Source organism: Malaya genurostris, chromosome 2 (assembly GCF_030247185.1).
Source record: "Malaya genurostris strain Urasoe2022 chromosome 2, Malgen_1.1, whole genome shotgun sequence".
NCBI lineage: Eukaryota > Metazoa > Arthropoda > Insecta > Diptera > Culicidae > Malaya > Malaya genurostris.
In genome coordinates, this window is record NC_080571.1 from 75,667,516 (window position 1) to 75,693,367 (window position 25,852).

Here is a 25,852-nt window from a genome sequence, read left to right on the forward strand (position 1 = left end):
TTTTGTTTTGCGAGTTTAGCCTCTGAGCACTCTTTGTCCCACCAGGGGTTGGGAGGCCTTCTGTTAGTCGTTGGCCCAGGAAAGCGTTTAGTTTGGGATTGTTCTGCTGCCTCCAGAATCGAACAAATGAAGAAGTCATATTCTTCAAGTGGAGGGAGCTCTTCCATTGAATTCAAAATACTAGAGATACTACTTTGGTATTTAATCCAGTCGATATTTTTTGTCAAATCATATGGAATACTAGCGGAAGTAGCAATGCAATTGCTACTGCTAATTGAGATGATGATTGGTAAATGATCGCTACCGTGTAAATCAGGCAGTATTTTCCAGGTGCAATCTAGTCGAATTGATGTTGAGCAAAGAGATAGATCTAATGCACTTGGGCGTGCCGGAGGTCTTGGGATCCGTGTCATGCTACCCATATTTAATACCGTCATGCTAAAATTGTCACAAATGTTTTGTATTAAAGATGATCTGCTATCATTGTAAACGGAACCCCACATAATACCGTGCGAATTTAAATCCCCCAGAATCAATCGTGGTGCAGGAAGGGCTTCAACCATTTCATTAAGCTGTTGCTGTCCAACTTGTGCTTTTGGAGGAATATAAACCGAAGCTATGCAAATATCTTTGCCTTTAATGTTTATTTGGCAAGCAACAACTTCTATACTAGAAGTTGAAGGGATGTTTAATCTATAAAAGGAATAGCATTTCTTAATTCCCAAAAGCACTCCACCATACGGAGAGTCTCTATCGAGACGTATAATGTTAAAATCATTAAAATTTAAAGCTATGTTTGAAGTAAGCCATGTTTCGCATAAAGCAAATACATCACATTTTTGACTATGCAATAATATTTTAAATGAATCAAGTTTTGGCATGATGCTTCGACAATTCCACTGCAGGACAGTGATTGTATCATTTGCGACGGGTGATAAATTATCCATCAAAAGATACAAAACCTGAGACAATTGGCCATTGAGCTGATAACTGCTTCAAAAAGGTTCTAGCTATTGGAAGGAATGCCATTATGAGGGTCTTTAAGGGTTCAGATATATTGAATGCTGAGAAAATCCATTCAACAATTTCCGAAAACTTCAGTAATCCTGTTGGTGGCTGTGAAATGGAGCCCACTGGATTATTATCTTTTTCTGTACTAGATCCTGGATTGGTTTGTGAATTTGACAAACCAGGAGGCACAGTCTTTGGTTTTGACTTTTTTTGTTTAACACGGGGATCTTTTTTTGAAGATGAAATTTTAGGTGTCTTTTTTGGTAATTTTCAATACATTTTTCAATTTCCTTGTTGCAATCATTATCTTTATGAGGCCCTTCACACTTAATACATTTTGGTTTATTACTACAGTAAGTAGCTGTGTGGCCGAATTTTTTGCAGTTCGTACAATTCATTACATTTGGAACAAAAAGCCGAACAGGGAGGCGAATTTTATCGACATAGACATGGAACGGCAACGCAGACCCGGCAAATGTCACTCGAAACGAGTCTGATGGGCGATAAACTTTTTTTTCCTCTTCATGAACTACTGAGTACAGTTGTTTGCACTCCAGTATTTTCACACCCTCAAGCATAGAGTTCTTGAAACGACCAACACCATGCTTGAGTAAATCATCTACCGAAAGACTCGCTTCGGTAACAACACCGTCAATTTCGACATCTTTGGAGGGTATGTAAACTTTATACTCTTTATTGAAATGTTCCGAAGAGACAATATCATTCGCGTGTTTCAAATTATTTACCACAACACGAATTTTATCGTTATTTACTTTTATGATCTCTTTGATTGAAGAGTATCGTGATGTCAAACCTTTATTAATTTGAAAAATGTTTAATGGCTTTGATATACGTCTAAAAAAGACTATCCAAGGCCCAGAAGAGCTCTCCTGATATTTTTTCGTTCGTGGGGGTATCGGATTCATGCTAGGATTTACGTCATTTCAAATACTTTTAATCACTGATGACCAAGGTGTATTGCTGGAAGAACAGTTTGGGTTCCGGGAAAGACGAACGAACATCCACTAATTCATCAACAGTATCCAGTGAAACAAGTCAGTGTCCAAAACCACCGTTTAGATAATCACCCCGATTCTGCAATCCGACGGATTTATTCCGTTCGACTTGTATGATTCGATCAACTCCCGTTCGGGAACACTTGAAATTTCGAACACTAACCATCAAAGCTGTCTGCACTACTTACACGTTCTATATTATTTATATTATTCATTCCTTAGTAAACGAAACCGTCACACTTGTATAAACAAATTAGAACGATTCTAAGCCGAACAGAAGTAGTACATACGCAAGTCGATCGAGTAATGTTCGAAAATTGAACAAGTCGAACGAATGATATTCGAGTTCAAGCTTGTTACAATCGGTTCAGACATCTTCGAAAAAATCAAGCGGTAAAAAAAAATTGCACTAACAATCATTTTTCGATCTCGTCTAGTTGAGTTGAATGCTAAACAACACAAGGGGTCTTCGGCACTTAGATAAAAAGTTCTTGTTCTAGCAGCTTCTCAAATACACTGTTCAGCTTCAATACAACGATACAATAAAACTTCTACGTGAACTTTTAAGAAACAATAAAGTGGATTTTTGTTTTTTTTTGGCTTGATGCCAAACCTAACCCAGTTTCCACTCTAACTGCTGTCAAACCGTTTGTTTGAAGTCAGTTTTGAAAATAGTTTTAACGTTGTTGAACTGAAAATCGAGTCAGTTTCGAATCTGGATTTTATATCAGGTTTGCTCAAACCCCCGTTGCTAAGTGCGAAATCAACACAGTTTCGTGAAAAGTGTTTGTTTGATGAAACTGCCCTGGGTCAGTTTCAGTTTTCTCAAGCGAAAACGACATAAGTAATTGAAACTCTCAGGAAATAAATAGGCACATATTAAAGACTGTATTAGAAAGTATGGACGCAACCAAAGACCGCTGCCATTTCGCAATGGTTCAGAATCTGTCAATTTTTGTGACTGCGTCCTGTTGTTTACACTCTTTTCTAACCACTTGTGCAGTTGTTTATTCGTTTTCATTAGTTTGTTTCGAAATGCGTGGACTTTCAGCAGAACAACGTCGAAAAATTGTGTACAAATGGTGCACTGAACGCGGACTGTCACTGAGAAAGATAGCAAAAATTGAAGGAGTAAGTGAAAAAGCCGTGCGAAATGCAATCAGGAAGTTCGGTGAGGATAACACCTTTGAGGGTAAACCGAAAACGGGTCAAAAAAAAGGTCCTGCTAACCTTCAGTTGGATAAACGTATACTTTTGCGTTCGAGCAAAAGAAGGAGGTTTCAGTTCGGGATGTGGCCAAAAAAGTGGGCACTTCGAAGTCAAATGTTCTTCGTACTAAAGAACGTTTGAATATTATACGGTGCGAGAAGGGCAAGTGTTAAACCAGTCCGAGACATCGATTGAAGTCGAAAAAATTGGTAAGAAAGCTATGGTCTGGCAAGCAATTTGTAGCTGCGGTAAGATTTCGAAACCCTTCATCACCACTGCTTCAATGAACAGCGAAATATACATCAAGGAATGTTTACAAAAACGACTTCTACCCATGATACGAAGCCACAAGGATCCTGTTGTCTTCTGGCCAGAACTTGCTTCTTGCCACTACTCGAAATCAACGGTAGAATGGTACACTACCAAAAATGTCACTTTCGTCCCAAAAGATACGAATCCACCAAATTGCCCACAACTTCGACCAATTGAGAAATTTTGGGCATTAACGAAGACACATCTTAGGAAACATGTCTCGGCAGCCGAAACCATTCAACATTTCGAAAAAGATTGGAAAAAAGTGTCAAAACTTGTCGCCAAGAAGTCTGTACGGAATTTAATAAGGAACGTTCGCAAGAAGGTGCGCCAGCTAGTCTACAATGGCTTAGTAGCAAATCTTGAGAATAATATTCTGTTGTTGTGGTCTAATATTATCAGTATATCGAATAAAATTTGAATATCTAACATTTGCGAATTATTTACAGTGAAATCAAAGTGCGTCCATACTTGCGTCCATACGTCTTTAGGGGAGTCCGTGACATTTTGGGTTTGTGTACACTGTTATACATAAAAAATATCTATTTCAATTGGTAAAACAATTTCCCCTGTCAGGAGTTAGCTACAGGTTAGAGTCCCATTTCTGCGGTAACATTTTCGCGGTTTTCATTACATAATTGCATTCGCATGTCAATTATCCAATTTGCTTCCACGTTAGAAACTGATCATATTTCAAAATATTACTTTTTGACATCTATCCACCAAGTCAATATTGAACCCAAAATGATGACTTCCACATTTTTCAAGGTTATTGAAAATTCTAACAGTATCAGTATTTTGGGAACAGGTATCCAAAAATACTGACACTGTAAGAATTTTCAATAACCTTGAAAAATGTGGAAGTCGTCATTTTGGGTTCAATATTAACTTGAAACCTGCTCATCAAATCTGTTCCAGAATACCTATTTGTAGAGATTTGAAACAATATCGAAAAAGCGGAGTCAAATATAATACTATCTTAGGTTTTGAAATATCCTAAGCGGTCAATTTTAAATCCTATTCCTGAATCTATGTTTATGGCAATGCTTAGTTACCATATGATAAATTTTGTAATAAACTTCGACAAACGGAAGTTGATTGAATGCGAAGAAGATTCCAAACAAAGATCATTGACATCCACTCATCAAGCTAGTTTACGTGCTCTGATTACTACTTTCAATTATAAGTCAATTCAATCCAATTTCTTACAAGTAGGGGAGAGTGTTCGGTTACCGGCACCCTTTTATTTTAAGCTCATAACTTATGATTTAGAGCACATTTTGCGAACATCTATATATCAATGGAAAGCTAATGTTGATTCATTCGATTGAAAAAAAATTATTATCAAATTAGTAGAGCGATAAATTTTGACCATTTCGAAAAAGGTGTTCGGTTACCGGCACCCACTGAAAATGGAAAAATATAAGTAAAGACTGCAGTTATTAAAAGAAAACCTATTTAATCGACCTAGTGGTGTAATGATGCCGTCCTCATATTTTTCATTACATCATAAATGTAACCGTTAAATTCGCAAAAACAACTGTTTATTGAATAGAAATAGGAAAATTTGTTCGGACCTAATCTCACAAACTCTATAAATCCTGTTTACCCTGTAGTTCCGGAACCGAAAGTAGTATCCACAACAAATTAAGGAATCCCGTATGAAACTATAAGACTTTTCTTTTGAACATTTAAGTTTGTGAAAATCGTTTTGGCCATCTCCAAGAAAAGTGAGTGAGATCCTTTTTGCAGTTTTTAATCACTATTTCCAATTCTTCCGAAATCGGATTCAGATGAACGGAATAGCCGAAGTTGGTTCGTTTGCTACCAACAAATATGACCTCTAAATTGGAACAGTTTTGAGCCTAGTGAAACCTAGACTTACTATCACAGACTAACAGACAGGACACTCATATTAGATTCTTCAATAATTTTAACGGTCATTTCGAATATTCCTTTAGTTGGGACAGTACACGCATATGTCATGATGTCGCCACATTACCCTATCAAAAACATCCTGTCCGTCATCTAGACTGAGTTTATTTTTTTCATTTACCAACAGAGTTGCCATTTATACAGAATGCGAATTTAATGCAGGATACAGATTTAATGCATATTGCCAAAACTATATACATAATTGTGCTATTTCTCATCCTCCAACGCAATACAAAATCGAACCCGTTTTGTTACAATATTTACTTGCTTCTGGTCTACCGCCACCTAATTTCGAATGAAAATTGCCAACTCAATAAAAAATAATCTAGATGAGCAACATTGAGAAAAATAAATGGTTACCTTCCAACATCGCTAAAAAAGTTAAATATTTTATCAACGTAAACCAATAATTTATTGTGATGATTCATTTTCAAATATTATGATGAAATCAGGCATCCCTGCAAGCAGCTAATCGGTGTTGACAAACGAGGGAAACTAACTAGTAAAGAAACTTTCACATAACACAAGGGGTGTACCGATAGTAAATAGTTCGCGCAGTACAATATAGGTGGAGCTAGTGCATCACGAATAATTTTTTTTTAAGAATTTACTCATACTGTCATGTCTGTTAGTCTGTGTTACTATCTCAAACTCTATTTCGATTAAACCAATTAAACAAAATCGAACAAACAAAACGAACCTGCGTTTCTGTTACTTCTGCATATGTAAGTAAAGCTAAACAGCATAAAACATGTAATAGGATTATTATTATTATTATTATTATTTTTATTATTATTATTATTATTATTATTATTATTATTATTATTATTATTATTATTATTATTATTATTATTATTATTATTATTATTATTATTATTATTATTATTATTATTATTATTATTATTATTATTATTATTATTATTATTATTATTATTATTATTATTATTATTATTATTATTATTATTATTATTATTATTATTATTATTGTTATTGACATCACTACACAACGTGTACGAAATAGAACAAAGCACACCTTGTTCGTTTTGTGTGTTCTACTTCTTTCGGTGTTGTACATATTGTCATTCTATATGGAGATTTGAAAACATTGACACTCATCGCCCTGTAACTGCGGAGCCGGAAGTCGGATCCAGATGAAATTTCACAGTAGCTTTAAGGACAGTATGAACTTTAATTCAAATCAAGATTTGTGAAAATCGGTTCAAGCATCACAGAGAAATCGAAGTAGGGGACGGGTATAGCGTGATGGGTAAGTCGATACCTTTCACGCAGCCCGCCTGGGTTCGATTCCCAACCCCGCACATAGGGTCAGAAAATTTTTCTGGTCCCAAGAGGCGAATGACCTTAAGGTTAAAACCTCTATAATCGAAAAAAAATCGAAGTGAATTCAGTTTTAATAGTTTTTCTTCTCCACTTTCAGTGTTCGCGGAACAGGAAAAGAGGGGACCAGTAGTGCCGAATTAAGTTTTCATGCCACATTTTTTTTGTACATATCATCCTATATCTCCGAAACCGGAAGTCGGATCGGAATGAAATTCAATAGCAGGCTATGGGATCATGAGACCTTTCATTTGAATCTTTGTTTGTGAAAATCGGTTCAGCCATCTCTGAGAAAAGTGAGTGCATATTTTTGTTACACACACACACACAAACACATAGACATTTGCTCAGTTCGTTGAGCTGAGTCGAATGGTATATGACCTTCGGCCCTCCGGCCCTCCGGGCCTCGGTTAAAAAGTCGATTTTCACAGTGATTGCATAGCCTTTCTATATGAGAAAAGCAAAAATAGATTTTTTTCTTTTTGGAAGCGTTTTGGACGAAAGTCTTCATTGTTCGATGGTGATTTCGCCTTGGCTCTCTTGGTAGATGATTTGGATGGTGGCGCCTTTGGTGTTGATTTGGCCGGTCTTTCACGTTTTTTTCTTAGCCGGAGCATCTGCTGTATGAGCAGCTAGATGTTTGGCCAAAACTTTGCCTTGCTTTATCTCGACAGCAGCCTGTATATCACTGACAATTTTTCACGATTTGTCGAAAAAAAGGGGGTGCCGGTAACCGAACATCTTGGGGTGCCGGTAACCGAAATCGGTAGACAATACAAATCCTTGGTTGCAAAAATTTTGATTGCATTCTGTATTAAATCACGAAATAGATCGATTTCGCCTCATAAATATTCAATCCACTCACCTTTTCGATTGACGCCTTTCGATTTATGATACTATAAAAAAAGTCAGAAAAAACTTTAGTGTTGATTTTCACCCATTTAAAATTTTTTTTGAACGCAGCAAAAAGTACAAGCATATTTTTGCTTCGGTATTCGACACAAAAAGAACGAGCTGCCACAGATAACAGATATACAGGCTCACATATGAACTGTGTGTTAAATTTGCTCAATCAGTGTGGCGAACACTTGCAGATGTCACCAAGATCGACACGAGCTGTCACCAAGATTTGGGTGCCGCTCTCACATTGGATAAAATGACAATTTATCCACAATTGGATAAAATGACAATTTTATTATTGTTTTATTCCGATCGAATTCTCGTGTAATTTATGCGACAGGGAAATAAATTTGTCTCTAACACTTAGGGAAATCCTGTGATAAGTGTTTAAATTGTTATATTGATTATTTATGTAACAGTCTGGAGGATTTTTTTATCGTTCCGGAACGTAGTGGAACGTTCTGAAAGATCGCAGCGAATAGTAGAGCAGGTGGCAGTAGTGTTTGTTCGAACCTGTATATCTGTTATCTGTGGTGCTGCTATTACACACACATGACATTTGTCGGAATGACGCTATCTGCTTTCTGTAAGAAGTTACGATGAGGTGCCGGCAACCGAACACCTTCACCTACATTAAAAATGAAACAACTCTAAGGTTCCCATGATAAATACAAGAATAAAGATGATGGTGGATGCACTAAATTGAAATCTTATTCAAGTGACAAATCACAAACTTACTCTATTGTTTGCGAATGAATTCTTTCATGATAATTGATTCTATTCTATTTTGATCCTTTCTCACAAATTTTAACATTACGCAAAATATCAATTTTAGATACGAACAACCTCAAGAAATAAACCTGGATAAATGAAAGGATTTTACATAATAATAATAGTAACAATTTTATATATTTTGATCGAAAAATGTTGAAATAGTTACTGTGAACCTGTAAACTTAGTAGTAGTGTCATTTTATTGATTCTTCGTTAAAAAGCGTCTACAGGGTCCGCCATCTAACATTTTTTTGAACTAGCGTTTTTTTCGACATTGGTAACCTTAATGTCACTTCTGATTTGACAGAAACTTAGTTTTATCCTTCCGCTGAACGAAAATTGTTGTGTACCTTATGATAAAAAAAGAACCGGAATTTTCGTTTTAAAATTCCGCGCTTGTCCAATCGGTAAACTTTTATTCTCTCAACGTTGGCAACACTTTTATACACATTCTGTCAAATTTTGACGCATATCGACGATTAGTTTTTGTTTGGCGTCTATACAAATAAGTTGAAAAATTTTCGTGTGGCGATTTTTATAATGGATGAAAATTTAGAACTACGTGCGTGCATCAAATTTTGTGTTGCAAATGGATTTAAGTGTTCCGAAACGTTGAAAATGTTAGAAAAGGCCTTTGGTGAATCGTGTCTAGGAAAAACACAGGCATACAAGTGGTATAAACCCTTCAAAGGTGGTCGTACAAGCTTGGATCATGATGAGATCCCTGGCCGCCCAACAACATCTGTTACTGAAGAAAACATTGAATCGACGAAGCAAATCGTGTTGCAATATCGTTCTGTACCGATTAGAGAGATTTCTGTTTTGTTCGGCATCTCTTATGGATCAGCCGAACATATTTTAACTGATGTTTTGGGTTTGAAACGCGTCGCTTCTCGGCTGGTGCCAAAAAAACTGAATTTCATTCAAAAACAGCGTCGTGTTGATGTGGCCAAAGAGATAATTTTTGACCAAAAACTCAACCAATATCATCAACCAAGCACCGTACTCTCCTGATATGGCCCCGTGTGACTTTTTCCTCTTCCCCAGACTCAAATTGCCATTGCGGAGAACGCGTTTTGAGACCATAGAGACCATAAAAGAGAATTCGCTGCGTGAACTAAAGGCCATATCTTCGGCGGCCTATAAAACTTGTATGGAAAATTGGATCAAGCGTTGGCATGCATGTATTGCCGCAGGAGGAGGGTACTTTGAAGGCGATAATAAAGAAATTTATTAAAAATTGAAATTTTGCGTTTTTTTTAATAAAATTCCGGTTCTTTTTTGATCATAAGGTAAATGTGTAAATCTTTTGTTCAATTTGTACCTACTTGTTAGTATTGTCACAAAATCATGATAAGGATGCTTTTCTATAAAAGTACAATAATTGCCTTTCCCATATAGAAAATTTATGCAATCACTTGTAAAATTGACTAGCGAAAATTGACTCGGAGGGCTAAATCGACGACACGACCTGCCACTCGTCTATCTAAACTGTATCGTAAATTCAACTACCTCTCAGTAACTGGTAATGTCAAAACGAAATTGATTGAAAAACTATTGAAACTGGCAACAAAAAACGAAAACTGTTGATTTTAAATAACAATTACCAGAACCATGGTTACATATGTTGTTTATTTGAAACATGCTATATAAATAATCTCAAAACAAAAACGAATTTTGAGGTTTCTGCGAGCCGAAAGAAATGCGGACGGTTGGTTACATTATCCCTAGGATCTGCTTGGCACTTGGTTTCGTTTAGCACCCCCTGAAAAGCAGACACTGTATATAGAGCATAGAGCAGCTGTTCGACAAGATGTACATAGTGCAAGAACGGGCGGTAGAAAATGGCATGTTCGCAAGTACTAGCTTTGAATGAACATTTTACTCAACTCAATTTTACACTTCATTGTAGATCAAATTCTTCGGTATGAATCTCGTTTGACGAGAAAAGCAAAAAAAAAAAACTATGCCGAAATGCCTCACTCGAAATGCCGTGATCGATCACGAGTCATGCCAGCTGATTATCGAGTAGAACTGGCAAAAGAAGCAAATTTTGTGCGTTAACGTAGTCAAACTGGGAACATTAGCTGAGGTTTTGCTCGTGAAGAAAACTCTTAAGTACGGCAAGTACTTAGTAGTCTAAATGATCGGGCATCCTACGTACGATGATACAAAACATGGAAATGGTTAAGTAATTGAAATAAAAGACAGCAAACAAAAGAAATTTTTACTTATTGTTAAGGTCATTTAATGAAAAAATCAACAAGAATTATAAAGTAGATTGTTTGACAACTTCAAACAAATTGAGCTAGTACCTACTTTTTCATTCTCTTGTTTGATTTTTGTAGCCGTATCCTACATCGTAATCGTCAGAACATTGAAAAACTCACGATAAATGCATTATTTTTATTGCTTGACAATGAATTGTGTTTCTTACAAACCCATTTGCAACTCCCGTCTTTGAGACGCCTGAAACTAGAACATGTTGACTGGTTAGCATTTGAATTGCATACAATGGAAAGTTACCACCCTTCATTAAATTTTCATGCAGAAGTCACTGATTCTATTCTTGAAATGCACGCAGATATTTTATACTATATTTCAACAAAATCTGTGAAAAATGCTTTCTCGTATCTTTTGCGTTTAAAATTGTTTGTTTATTTACTCTGGGGATCCTTGGTAACTAGATCCTGGAAAACTTAAACAGTGTTGCTCGAAAAGGTTATTTTCATCATTATCAAGGGGTCGCTATATTTGCGGTAACTGGCGGTGAATCGTTAACGGACAATTTCCTTGTCAGTTTTTCTTCGGAGTGCCTGGTCGTGTCGTCGGCTAAATGTTCTATATCATTCGACACAGTTCATCGAGCTGAGCAATGTCTGTGTGTATGTAGGTGTGTATGTAGGTGTGTGAGTATGTGTCAAATAATGTCACTCTCATAATCTCATAGTCTCGTAGGTTGCTATTGAATTTCATCATGCTTCCATAGGGTAAAGTGTGTTCAAAACTGTCCCGGGTTGACGGTTCAATGCATAGGACGCTGGTCTTACAAGCCAGTTGTCGTATGTTCGAGCTCCGACCTGGAAGGATCTTAGTGTCAGTAGGATCCATAATACTAGCCATGCAATGATTCTGTACACTAAGAATCGGCTGCGAAGTCTTTTGAAACAGAAAGGCCAAATTCCACAAAAGAAATGTAATGCCAAGACTTTACTTTGTGTTCAAAACTGCACACCGTTATTTAGAGCGACGATGCAAAAAAGGGTTAAATTATTCTAGATTTGGCACAAAACTGATTCAATTTGTAAGCTATATAAGTTCCTTATTAAACGAACCGACTTCGGCTATACTGGTTCCAAGTTTCCAGTTCTAGAAGTACCGAAAATAGTGGTCAAAAATTCTAAATCGAGACTCACTCAATTTTCTCAGAGATGATTTGATCGATTTCCACAAACTTAGGCTGTTTAATTTTATCCGGATCCGACTTCCGGTTCCAGATCTATTGAGTGAAATGTGTTTAATCATTTAGTGCGATGATGCAAAATAAAGAAAAATTCTGTTAACAAGTTGGAAAGGTTATGTTCGTTTATTATCTTATTTTATTCAAGATTAAAAAAAACTTCTTGACAGAATCTTGTAGTGAATTTTTTGGAAATATAAGTAATATGAGAAAGGCATCAATCCACCACAAGGTGGATTAAGCCAGATTTTTAATTAAAACCCGACCCCGCATATTGAAGAGTAATGTCGTTTTCGCTTGAGAAAACTGAAACTGACCCAGGTAGAAACACTTTTCACGAAACTTTGTTGGTTTCGCACTTAGCAACGGGGGTTTAAACAAACCTGATATAAAAACTAGGTTCGCAACTGACTCGATTTTCAGTTCAACAACGTTAAAACTAGGTTCGAAACTAGCTTCAAACAAATGGTTTGACAGCAGTCAGTGTGGAAACAGGGTTAGGTTTGGCATCAAGCAAAAACGACATAAGGCATTTTAAATGTCAAAACTCGTCGCGCAATACAATAAATTAGTAAGCGAATTCAAATCTACCTATTAAATACCAATTCGACCGCCGAGTGAGGATATCCATCGGTTTTCAAGAAATACATAGAACATAATGATACACGGACCACGAGGAGCAAATCTTACAGTATCTGACAGCATTTTATGTTTCGCGCGCCAGCATTCAAGAGCTCTGAGAGCTTCGGTACAACTCTCACTCTCGCTCAGTTCTCTCGTCGTCTTCTCTCTGATCTCACACAAAAACATATGTTTATCACATTGCGCGTCGACCTGAACCGCCGTCGTCGCCTGCTGAGGCGGGTATCAAAGGAGGGTAGCGTGTTTTGGCTTTCAACTGGACTGGTACTATCAGTTCAGACTGTTCTCGCACTGGAGGAAGTTGCCCACATTGCGCCTTCGGGAAGAGGCGTTGGATGTTTGTTTGACCTGCTTGCTGCTGCTGCTGCTGCTACTGCCAATGTTCTAACCTTTGAACAGCTAGTAGAATTTGAACCGGCACTAGGTGAGGACGTCGTTTTCTGTTGGCAATCGCAGTCGAGGCTGTATATTTATTTTCGCCCATATCAACACCGAGGGGTGATTGACGCGTTCCGATCCGCGATAGATTGTTGGCTGCTGTGATCTGCGTAATTTTATACCTGCCATTAGCCGTCAATGGAGTGAATGTGTGAAATTAACCGGCTCCCGCCCTGGAGGCTGTTCTCTGTTGGCCGAACTGTCGAACTACCGGTATTACGGTGTGAATGCTTTCGTGACGTGAATTTAACGAATTGAAAATATAGTCAATTGAAGTGTGCTCGTTGCAGTGCGAGTCGGATGAAAGAATAATAATAATAATAAAAAAAGGCAACTGGCAGTTCAGTTCACAGATCGTCAAAGAAGTGTAATTGATTTGTGAATAAATAATAGCTGATTGGCAGGCTACCAGGTTGGCAGTTTTCGTCGTTCTCGGAAGTGTGAAAAAGCATTTGAATTGTGCTGGGATGAAGCTTTGTGCCGATAAATTTTGTCGGTGAGTGGATGCATATTTTTTTTTGTGGCGGTGCTACTCTGTATGCCATTAGTGGGGAGTAACTGGAAAAAAAGTGTTAATAGTTATCAGATTACTTGTTCAGCTTTTGTAGCAAAAATATTCGCAAAATTTTTTTTCTGAGAATCTGAACTTGTTCATCCTACAAAATTCGAATAGATACGATTCCTAAAAAAATGATTTAACATCTTACTCGAAACGGTACTTTAAAATTCCAGCATCTCTCACGTTGTATACGATTCGACGAAGAATGTTCGGGTCGTGTTTATCCCAACAGGCACATACAAATTCAGCAGTCGCTTTCTAGCTTCGAGTGTCCGAGTTCAAATCAAATTGGAGTGTGAGCTGAAGTGTACATCAGAAGCGATTAAATATTTAGTGGTTGGAGTGAAACGAAAATATCATCTTTGATAGATGTGTTTTATCCAGTGAGTGGCATCGCAGCTAAATAATAGTACAAGCATAACAGTGTTTCCTTTCGTCGATACTCATCAAAATCAACAACAATCATTTACAGCACGCGCTTTTTCGAGTGTTTTCCAGCGCTTTGTGAAGTGAAGTGCTTTTCATTTTGGAAGCATTAGCTTGAGCTCCGGTCGCCTGTCCACAATCGTTCATCGATTTCAAGGAAGGATTAGTCCCATTGCTGCCGGGCGATTGACAAATCGTTCTGTTTTCCCGAGATGGACATGAGAAGCTCTGTCAGGATTCTAGCAGTATTGTTCGGTAAGTAGGACACGTGCTTGATTTCCGATGTTTGATCTGATTAATCACCACTAAGTCTTCCAATCCATTGAAACCATACAATATATAACATCGTATCATCTCAAAGCATTTGACGGGATTGTGTCCATTATTAATGGCATTTGGTTTTGCTTGCAATTGTAGTCATCAATCACAATTCCGGTTATTTGTCAGGTCGCGAATATAAACATAATCGTATAAACATATCGCATGAGACACCAGCAGGATTGTTTACGCTTTCTTATAAGACTTCACCAATGTAATTATTTATAATCTCTATTTTCTTTTTAATATTGAGTTAACTGTTTCAAAAATTATATGTTCTGCTATTCAGATTATTCATTCAATCTTTACAAAAGTTTATAAAGAATGTTTTCTGACAGTGATGGCCCAGCACACGTTCACCACACGAGCCAGTTCTCATACAGCCCGTGTACTGTGCTTGTTCAAACCAGATTCATGAGTGTGTGCTAGCAAGAAAAGAGAGCCGAATCGATAGAGCTTGTGGCTCGTTCCAATACGAAACACGCAAGCTAGCAGGAAAAACGCACTCGAAATCTGAAGCACACGCTCGTGTGTCGTGTTCGTAGAACCTGCTCGCGATTCAACTGGTGTGCTGGCTCGTCTGCTCGCTCATGAGCTGGGTTGGGTTCTAGTTCGTGAGCTGACTCGTGGGCTGGCTCATGTGCTGACTTGAGTGTTCGTTCTTTTTTTATTCAATAATATAATATTATTTTTAGGCACACAGTGTCCGCTCTTGTCTTGTCATTCAAATGGGAATGACGTATTGACGAAGGATTGACAACATTGAATATTGACTATAATATTACCTCATGTAAGAGCTATTATGGTCAATACCACTTCAATATATCAATTAATTGGTATAGAGTATTCTTTCCTGAATTTTAGAGAAAATCAATATTCAGAGCATTCAATATTGCAACCATCGTCTAATCATTCAAAGGAGAATTGTATGTAATGTTAAAAAAATATTTTGAATACTGATTATAGAAACAAAAGACTATTTTAGTTCCAAGGTTGATTTACTCTCGTGCACTGTTTCGATTAAACCCTATTAAACGCTATTTATCATGAATTTGATAAATAAACATAACCGGTGCGCAAAATTAAGCTGCGTAGCGTTTGAGGGCTTATTTATGTATTTGCTGTACCCTACGCTCCTTTTTCTTCTATGCGTGAAATTCAATATAGTATGATATATTTTAAAAATGCTGCATGATACATGCTTTGTGATCGAATTTTTACAATCGCTATTATTGTCATTATAAATTTATTATTGAATGAAAATAGTATTTGCGGTTTTTATTACCAACCACAATGGTACTGCTGTAAAAAAAAACATATACACCGCGCTGGGAGGGTTTTGGTGGGTTTTTATCCAGACTTAGTGTGCGTGTTTTCTGTTAGCTCGCGTGTTTCGTATTTGAACGAGCCACGAGCTCTATCGATTCAGCTCTCTTTTCTTGCTAGCACACACTCATGAGTCTGGTTTGAAAAAGCACAGCACATGAGCTTCATAAGCACACACAACAGGTATACATCAACTCGTGCGCTGAGCTCGAACATCACTGTTTGGTGCATGTCAAAAAATTAAAGTTTAAGCAGTATAATAAAGTAGTGTCCCAGAAAGTAAGGACGCACTTTGATTTTGTTGTAAATAATTTACAAGTGTTAGATATTCAAATTTTATTCGATATACTGATCATATTAGACTACAACAACAGAATATTATTCTCAACCAAGGATGGCTTTTATCGTATCAAAGAACGTTCACTCTTCACTCTTCACACGATTGAATCAGTGCCATCAAAGAGAAACTAATATCATCGCAACAACAAACACCCGGCATGGCTCATTTAACATAGAATAGACACAAGTGCGAGAGCGAATTTCTCTCGATGACCTGTCTGAGAATCAAAGGTTAGCTCGCTGCTGTGGGGATCCTCTCTGAAGTAACAAACGGTCGCTTATTCTCGTTTCGCGATCCGAAACGGCAGTTGATAATTGCGATAGAATCTTTTACTATTGCCGCTTATTCTAACTATGTGCATATAACCTTTGTATAAGTTGTGTCTATGAAAATGTATGTGAATGCTCCACACAAGGGTTTTGAAATATTGCAACCTAGTATGAGAAACATCAAGTTGAACCATCGATTCGATTTTCTGCGATAATTGTCAACTTGCGATCCTCTCTTGGGAAATTCCACACAGCAACGATCATTATCAGACTGTATATTTTTTCATGGGCCGTGAAATACTCAGAGTATGAAGTGGAGCGAAGAAATGTAGAAAGATTCTCTCGCGGTTCATACATTGAGAGACTCGAGTTCTTGTAGCATCTTCTACCGGATTGAAAATGTTGTATACAATATAGATAGCAATATAGCAGCTTCTGTCAAATTTTCGGCAATCACCAACACTGGAATGATGCTTCCTATCATGCAAAACATTTGGTTTTTATTTTTTGAAAGATAATTCTGAAAAAGCTCGCAAAAATAATGATTTTTTTCATCATTTAGACCCTTTTCCCTCCTTAAGAAACGTTACCTTCATTACTCATTTGTAAGTTACAAGCGTTACATGTGTTACTTTTTGTGAGTCATAGGCGTTACGAAGTGTTACACGCATTACTTTTTATGAGTTATATAAGTTACAGAGCGTTACTCGTTTGTTAGTTACAAGCGTTACGATGCGTTACAAGCGTCACTTTTTAGTAAGTTTAAGGCGTTATGAAGTGTTACCTTTTGTATGTTACTGGCGTTACGAAGCGTTACTTTTTGTAAGTTACAGGTGTTACGAAAGGTGACATGTATTACACTTTATAAGTTTTTGGTGTTATGAAGCGTTACATTCGTTAGATTTTGGTGAGTTGTAGGCGTTACGTACGTTACACTTTTGTGAGTTACAGGCGTTACGAAGTGTCACATGCGTTGTTTTTTCGTAGGTTAGAGGCGTAACGAAGATTTACATTCGTTACAAGAGTTTTGACATCCCAATTTTAACATATTGAAGAGTAACTTATTTGTAAAATTGGTTTTCACAGTGATAGCACAACCTTTCTATGTAATAAAGGCACAAAGAATAGTTGTTTACGCTTCAGCAGAATGACACATGCTGATTTTGAAGCTGTATGAAACAGTAGCTCTCCAACGCATATTCTGATAGGTCAATTATTTATACACCTATTATTTTCTCTAACTATATATTTTATGGTACTGGAATTGTTCCGATATGCAAAAGAAACGAAAGGATTTGATTATTATTATTATTACGAAGCGTTACATGCGTTACTTTTTTGTACGGTATAGGTGTTAAGAAGTGTTACATTTTCGTGTGTTATAGGTGTTACGAAGCGTTACATGTGCGTTACATTTTTCTATGTTATAGGTGTTATGAAGTGTTACATGCGTTACTTTTTGTATGTTATAGGTGTTACAAAGTGTTATATTTTCGTGTGTTATAGGTATTACGTAGCGTTACATGCGTTACTTTTTTGTATGTTATAGGTGTTACGATGTGTTACATGCGTTACTTTTTTGAACGTTATAGGTGTTATGAAGTGTTACATTTTCGTGTGTTATTGGTGTTACGTAGCGTTACATGCGTTACTTTTTTGTACGTTTTAGGTGTTACGAAGCGTTACATGCGTTAATTTTTTGTGTGTTATAGCTGTTACGAAACGTTACATGCGTTACCTCTTTCTGTAGGTTATTGGTCAGTTCTTGAATAAAGTTACAAGTTCAAAATTCAGTTGAAGATATAATACCAAGCATTCAGTTTCAGATTTCAATATTAAAGGGAGAACAAAAAATTTTCTGTTCCTGTGTTGTACATTCGAGAGAAATATCATCAATATTGTGAAGTATCGAAATGACGGTTAACCATCGGTTTTTTTAGAGTCTGCACCATTTTTCGCAAATAATTACTGCGATACTTTTTTCCTTTGGTGTTAGAAAATTGGAAATTTTGCATATTGACTTTGTACGCCATTCGCAGTTTACGCAGTGCCTACTCTGGCGAGGGAAAACATTACGATGGGATTTATTTTGCGAACCGTTCGTATTGTGCAGTTCGCTTAAAAAAGTATAAATATCAACATGTAGATGCTTTGCCCTCGAGGAAAATGCATTAAATCAGAGGAAATTATTCGTATTTATGTTAATTCAGCTATGTCTCTGATATTACCCACCCTCGTTTTTCTCAACTGAACTGCTAAAGGAGCATTCCTCAAGGTTACGAATTGTAAATTTTCACCAATTTAGACATTCTCACGCATAGGAATTGACCAACTACATTGATTTACATGCTTCTTTAATATTCATTATCACCTATCATTAGATGCCCTAAGGATACAAAATACTGTTTTTTCATACTCATCATGCGCTCTCTGAGAATGCCTAAAATTATCAAATTGTTATTGATTCACTTATCAGACACCCTACGTGCATCGAAAATTTTATTTACATTATTTATTTAGCTGGGATTTTTTCGTTTATGAAAATATAATAATTACATCTTGCACGAATCAACTTGCACGCAGAGAAAAAAATTCTAAAAATAACTAAATTTTTGTTTCATGCAACGATTTTTTTTATTATTAAAATAGTGGCAAAAGAAAATCTTGTTTAACATAACAAATACTGCTGCTTGATACTACAAAACATGAAAATAAATTTTTCCCAGTGAATTTTGTCATTTCTGAAAACTTCAGTTTGTATTGATATTAGGGATGCATCATATCACCATGATTATATTAATAGAATGAAAAAAAACTCAACCAAAGTCGATCAATCCATATCTAACCGTTAGGGGAAAGTGTTATAAAGCTGGCCAAAACGCCCCCTTCCTTTTTTAAGTATTCAAGACTTTTCTAAACAAAAGTTTTATCTCTAATGTTATCTTTTCGTTAGATCTTTCTGGTATGCAAATTTGGCAGTTGTGGTTTACTGGAAAATATAAAAAAACTGAAAATATCATTAGATAGCTTTTCGATGTAAGGTTTAGCTTCGACTAAACAAGCAATCTAATCGTGTTAAACGTCTAATGGTCGGTTGCAACTTAGTAATTAACTTTTAGCAGTGCTAATGTCTCTATTTACAGTATAAATATCTAGAGAAACAAAGCCATTTCTTTGATATACGAATTTTCTCATAATAATCACTCTATGGACATTATGCCCCACCTTCGATTCAACAGTATGCTTCTAGTTAAAATATTGTTTTAAAGATTTATAACGGTTATTAAAACAAAAAGTAGCGTTGGGAGGATAAAAAATGTTGGTTTCCAATTGTAATTAATTGATTATGCAATTGATTTCTGATGCAAAGAATATCTTCTTTATCTGCTTTTCTTCTATACCGACATTTCAAGGGGTATATTGCATCATTGTTGTGGGACATACCACTGATTTGTTGTGAGGCATATTATACGGTTGCTGGGGCATTATGCCAACGGCAAGCGAAAAAACTGAGAATGTGGTCGTTTTGGAAAATGTGTTTGTATCAATCAATACTCATCACTTCTTCCGAAATCACTGAAAATTATGTTCCTCAGACGTATTGCAAAGAAATACATTCTCGAAGAAAATATATCAGTACATTTAGAAATATCTCAATGTTTTCTTAAGGGGGCATATTATAACACTTTACCCTACTAGGTGCAGTAAAGATAGACAAAAGAGTGCATGAACTTGTGATACGGGAAAAAAAGCGAGTGTTCCTGTTCGATCTAAAACGCATTTTTTCAGTGTCGCTACTTTCGTTTTTAATCAATATATTGATAGAAATAACAAATATTTTACTTGCGCGTTCCTGTCAATTTCTGGACAAACAATTTCAATTTGAAAAATTTGTTATAAATCAACGAACTTTATAAAAAGTTAATAATTGTAACGCTTTAAATTCACAAACTTTTTAGTTGAAATAAATTACCTTAAATTTATTTATTTCAAATAACGCGTTTGCTTTGCGCTTTTGCTTTTGCTATCATACATTTTTGTTTGATTATACGAATAAAATGATTTCTTTCAAACTTATTTACAAGGTAATTTTTGATACTACTTTTATTTCGATTTATATTAGTTTTAAAATTCATAAAAAAAAACAATTATCTTTAATTTTGAATTTTTTAAAGATAATTAGCAGTTTTGTCGCTATTCACATAACATAATGAAGCTCTGATTTTCTTTAAATTTTTATAGCATTCAACAATTCCGTGCTCCATCAGTCCGGTCAAGATAGATATCCTGCATTAAATATTTTTTGTGAAGAAAGTGTGTTAAGTAATGTTATGCAATTTTCAAAAATATTCATAATTATCAATACTTGAATTGTTGAACCCCCCCTCGGAAATGAAAGAAGCAGATAAAATTTTATTAAAAGGCGCTCAAACTTTATCCGCGGGAGATAAAAATGCATTGTTTTATTAGCGCGGGAAAAAATGGCTCTGTTTTATAAGAAATAAAATTATTACGGTTCATTTCAACAGTAAACTTAGTTGTATCATTACATAAGTAAGCACATAGATAAATTGAATCAATTTTTGTTTTGCTATAGATATGTTATATAGCAGGATTGAATCAAAAATGACATTGCCGATAGCATTACCACATCGTTGGTTGACATGTAATAAATAGTTAGTTTATTTCAACAATAAACTCAGCCGGAACCAAAAAAAGCAGGTGTGTAATGTCAGAGACATAACTGGATGTTGTGAATACGAAAACAACTGACATGTTCCTTAACACTTCCGAATATCAATTAGTTGGTCAATTGTATGAATTATGCAAGCATTCCCCTTTTTGACATTTTTCGCAAAAACAAAGAAGGCTTCACTTGATCTCGATTACTGTGAATTTCACACAGCGAAAATTGCACAAATCTAATCAAACAGTTCCAGATTTGCACTAAACTGAGGTTTTTTACCTTCGATTTGCAAGCAAGAAGTCCTAATAGTTCTTTAGAAAACTTTTAGAGCCATTAGAACGGCTGATTTAGTGTGATGCTCCCCACCGTTGTCCTTTCTTCGTTGTTTTTTCACCATTGCAAACGACTGGCAGCTGTGACGTAATCGCTCTTGTCGGAAGCGAAACTAGCTTTGCAAACGACACAAAAAACATCTGCTCGCAGTGGCGACAGAATCCAAACTGATCCAATTTTTCTTAAGAGGTTTCTTTTTACCTGATTTCGTTTGTAGCTTTTTAACTAATGGGTGGTCCTAACGGCTATAAAAATAGCTGCATACAGAATTTTAATTTCGATTATTTCATTTTGGATTTGTATTTCATTGAAAGAAACTATCAGGATGCTGTACGGGATTCATTCCTGCCTTTGAGAAGGACCAAATTGTGGAACTCACTACGATATTAAGCACTGTTCGGAACATTTTTCTCGAACGATTTGTTGTACAGCAGCAGATATTTTGCTCTCTTCCTCAGAACGCGTTTTGACTGGCTGGTGTTGACATGGGTCAAATGAGACAGGTTTTTCAATAGTGTACTATTGAAATACTTCAATGCTTTTGCTGTACACGTTTAAGTTGAAAAATTTCGATTCTGTTGGTGATTATATTATATAAATCCTTCCACAGATCACTGAGCTATGAGCTTAAAAAATATGAGAAAGGCAAACGTGCCTTATGATGAAAGGCGAACGTGCCTCTTTGATACTCGTTTATACCAAACATTCCAGAAAAGTTTAATTTTGAATTATTTGAGATTATGTCACACAACTGAAATTTTTATCATAAAATTGTGATCATATTTTCGATGGCATGTAGCAAAAATTATGTTGATTCGTTAGATACAACAAGAGATATTCACGATCAAAAACTTATTACTCTCTCAGAAGGTACATTTTTAAAAGGCGTATTCACTCTTTGAGTTTTTTTTGGAGAATCTCCAGAACTGATTTTTCCACGAGTGATAATGAACCGAACTTTTTCTGCTCGCAAATATAGAAATATAGATGTAATATCACATAGTATTATAAGCAAATTCTGTCAAAAATCGATGCAATCTTCAATTGAATCTATTCGCTCTTTATGTCAGTTTATAAGTTAGTTTATAAATTCTTCCCTTCCCTTTTATTCGACAAGCAGGTTCACAATTTGCTCTACAACAAAAATTGCAGAATTGCGGGAGCAAATGATGTCCCAACGGCAAGTGATAAACAAATCATGTAAAGAAAAGAGCTAAAATGTCACTAGTGACAGAATAACCAACTTAAATCCTAACAGAGTAAAACTCATTCATACTCCCATGAATAATACTCAAAAAAACCTCTAACCCTCAATTCTCGACGGATAAAATATTCCTCGGTCGGTCCTGGTTCGAAACAGTTATTGTTAAACAACCAATGAATCGTTTAATGAACGAACTGTGCGGGACCAACATTGCATGGCGTTAAAATATTTAGCATACCGGATATTCACAGCACAGCGCTTTTATATTCATTGTTCAAAAGTTCAATAAATTTAAAAATGTTCAGGAACTGCCTGGAATCAACTCTAACGACGAACTCATAACTTTTGACAAACATTCTATCGGGGATGCGGAGAGGGGAGGGACCATTGTTAGATGCTATCTACCGTAGTTGGTTAAACTAAGTTGCAAAACCAGTAAAACAACTATCGCACCCCGGTTGTTCCGACCAAAGCCCGACTCGACTCGGATGAATTTTACTATTTGAAGAAGATTTCTATCGCGTTCCGCTTGTCAGAAAGTTTGGTTATGTATATTCGATGATAAGGCAAACGATGCTCCTTAATTTTGTACAAAGCTCATAACTTTTTGATTGGCCATCAGAACACTGGGAGTGCAATATTCTGCTGCTATGTATGGTTTGCAGAAGGTAGGTAGCGAACAGAACAAAACGATGACACGTACGGTTGATGATTTTCGCGTGTTTGCCTGGAACGGAGAACAACTTCAGTGGTTTTCAGATGTGCCTGTTGCGCGCTATAACTACTTTTATGTAAAATTAGAAGCTAGAATCAAAGATGGAATTGAACAAACTGTTCATCCCACGAGAATAAGGCGCAGTCAGCTGCCACGCCAAATTGACAGTGATTGATGGGCACGTTTTTCGTTGAACATTCGGCAGAGTGGTTGTTTTTTTTCGTGAAGCCAATTTTAAGTGGAAATGAAGCACTACTGGTATAGAGTGAATCTATTAACTATTATCTTCGACGGTATCTTTTATCGACGGAAGCCGAACCACTGACCAGTGGAGCGTTTGATCGAAACCGTTTTTTTTTCACTCTAATGTATTTTTTATACAATGATACAAATCTTGTATCGCATACCGGATGCAGCTCATCGTTTTGTTACTGAAAATGATTTAAGTGTTTGACTAAATTAAGATAATAGGAACTTTTTACAGGTTGATGAGCTACGTCTGCTGTTTTTCAGGTTTGGGAGTTACGTGAGCTCTTGAGTCGATTGTTTCTAATGTTCTGCACAAGCCTTTTAAAGCGTTTTTGTGAGAACCGGGAGCAAATCGAAAAGTATTTTATTTTATTGAAGATCCAAAAAAAATTTTTTTACATTATCTGATATTTTTGAAAATATAAGTAATATGAGAAAGGCGTCATTACACCACTAGGTAGATTAAAAAAGGTTTTAAATATGATATCGCGTAAATGGCCACCTTTGGCCTTGAGTACAAAATGTGCTCTTTTTTCGGTGTTTTCAATCGTTCTGGCTAATGTGTCGATATGGCGGCGATTTCCCGTTGTAAAGACTGTCCCAGAAAGTATGGACGCAACCAAAAACCGCTGCCATTTTGCAATGGTTCAGAATCTGCCAATTTTTATGGCTGCGTCGTGTTGTTTACACTCTTCTCTAACCACTTGTGCAGTTGTTTATTCGTTTTCATTAGTTTGTTTCGAAATGCGTGTACTTTCAGCAGAGAAACGTCGAAAAATTGTGTACAAATGGTGCACAGAACGCGGACTGTCACTGAGAAAGATAGCAAAAATGGAAGGAGTAAGTGAAAAAACCGCGCGAAATGCAATCAGGAAGTTTGGTGAGGATAACACCTTTGAGGATAAACCGAAAACGGGTAGAAAAAAAGGTCCTGCTAACCCTCAGTTGGATAAACGTATACTGAAGGCGTTCGAGCAAAAGAAGGAGGTTTCAGTTTGGGATGTGGCCAAAAAAGTGGACACTTCGAAGTCGAATGTTCTTCGTGCTAAAGAATCTTCGAACCTATAAGAAGCAGAAACAACCAAAACATAGTCCGAAACATGAAGCATTGATCAGGCCGAGGGCTCGAAAGCTGTACAATACGATTCTTGCTGGAAATTTGAACTGAATAATCAAACGACGACGAAACCTACGTGAAATTCGATTACAAATCCTGGCCTGGCCCACAATATTATACGGTGTGAGAAGGGCAAGTGTTAAACCAGTCCGAGACATCGATTGAAGTCGAGAAATTTGGTAAGAAAGCTATGGTCTGGCAAGCAATTTGTAGCTGCGGTAAGATTTCGAAACCCTTCATCACCACTGCTTCAATGAACAGCGAAATATACATCAAGGAATGTTTACAAAAACGACTTCTACCCATGATTCGAAGCCACAAGGATCCTGTTGTTTTCTGGTCAGATCTTGCTTCTTGCCACTACTCGAAATCAACGATCGAATACTTGTCGCCAAGAAGTCTGTACGGAATTTAATGAGGAACGTTCGCAAGAAGGTGCGCCAGCTAGTATACAATGGCTAAGTAGCAAATGTTGAGAATAATATTCTCTTGTTGTAGTTTAATATTATCAGTATATCGAATAAAATTTGAATATCTAACACTTGTGAATTATTTACAGCGAAATCAAAGTGTGTCCATATTTTCTGGGACAGTCTTTATGTTGTTTTTGAGTTGAGCTATTCAGCTTATCAGCGTATACCTTGGATTTCAAATAGCCCCACAAAAAAAGTTTGGTGGCGTCAAATCGGGTGATCTCGGGGGCCAGTCAAAATCACCCTTTTTTCGATATGACTCGTCCGGGCAATAATGGTCGTAACAAATCGATTGTCAAGCTGTATGGCATGTTGCACCGTCCTATTGAAACCAGTGGCCATTCAAACCACTTTCACGAACAATCATGGCTCGATAGGGATCGCCATTAACAGTTCACGGTGTTGAAGAATCGTCTTGGAAAAAATCTGCACAAATCGGCTTGGAAAAAATCCGCACAAACACCACACAAAATTGTAACTTTTTGGTCATATGGAGGATGTTAATTGAGAGTTTTCAGTGGCATAGAACCGATAATTTTTGATAATTTTGATCGATGATTATTCGTCAAAAGTTGGCCTCGTTTTGAGTGTAGAGCTGAAATATTTCAGCGCGTTTTTTTGGTGTGTACTGTTCTATAGTAAAATTGTCTTGGAATGACACTTCCAACGCGGTATGTCATTAGTCGATTTGACCTTGGTTTGCCCGAAGCTTGCGCTTTAAATGGCCCACCCTGTAGCATTAGTGTAATTATACATTAGTCATGTCAAAATAGAACTGCAAATGTTCAGTGATATAATGCAT

The 25,852-nt window shown here is 36.5% G+C and overlaps 1 protein-coding gene across 1 annotated transcript in view; it reads left to right on the forward strand.

Moving 5' to 3' along the window:
- Window positions 1-12,869: 12,869 nt before the first annotated feature.
- LOC131432704 (uncharacterized) overlaps window positions 12,870-25,852 on the forward strand; it is a 254,563-nt gene continuing 241,580 nt past the window's right edge. Inside the window, exon 1 of the mRNA XM_058599150.1 lies at window positions 12,870-14,274. Within this exon, the coding sequence (XP_058455133.1) occupies window positions 14,232-14,274 (43 nt within the window). The 5' untranslated portion in view covers window positions 12,870-14,231. The remainder of the gene's footprint in view (window positions 14,275-25,852) is intronic.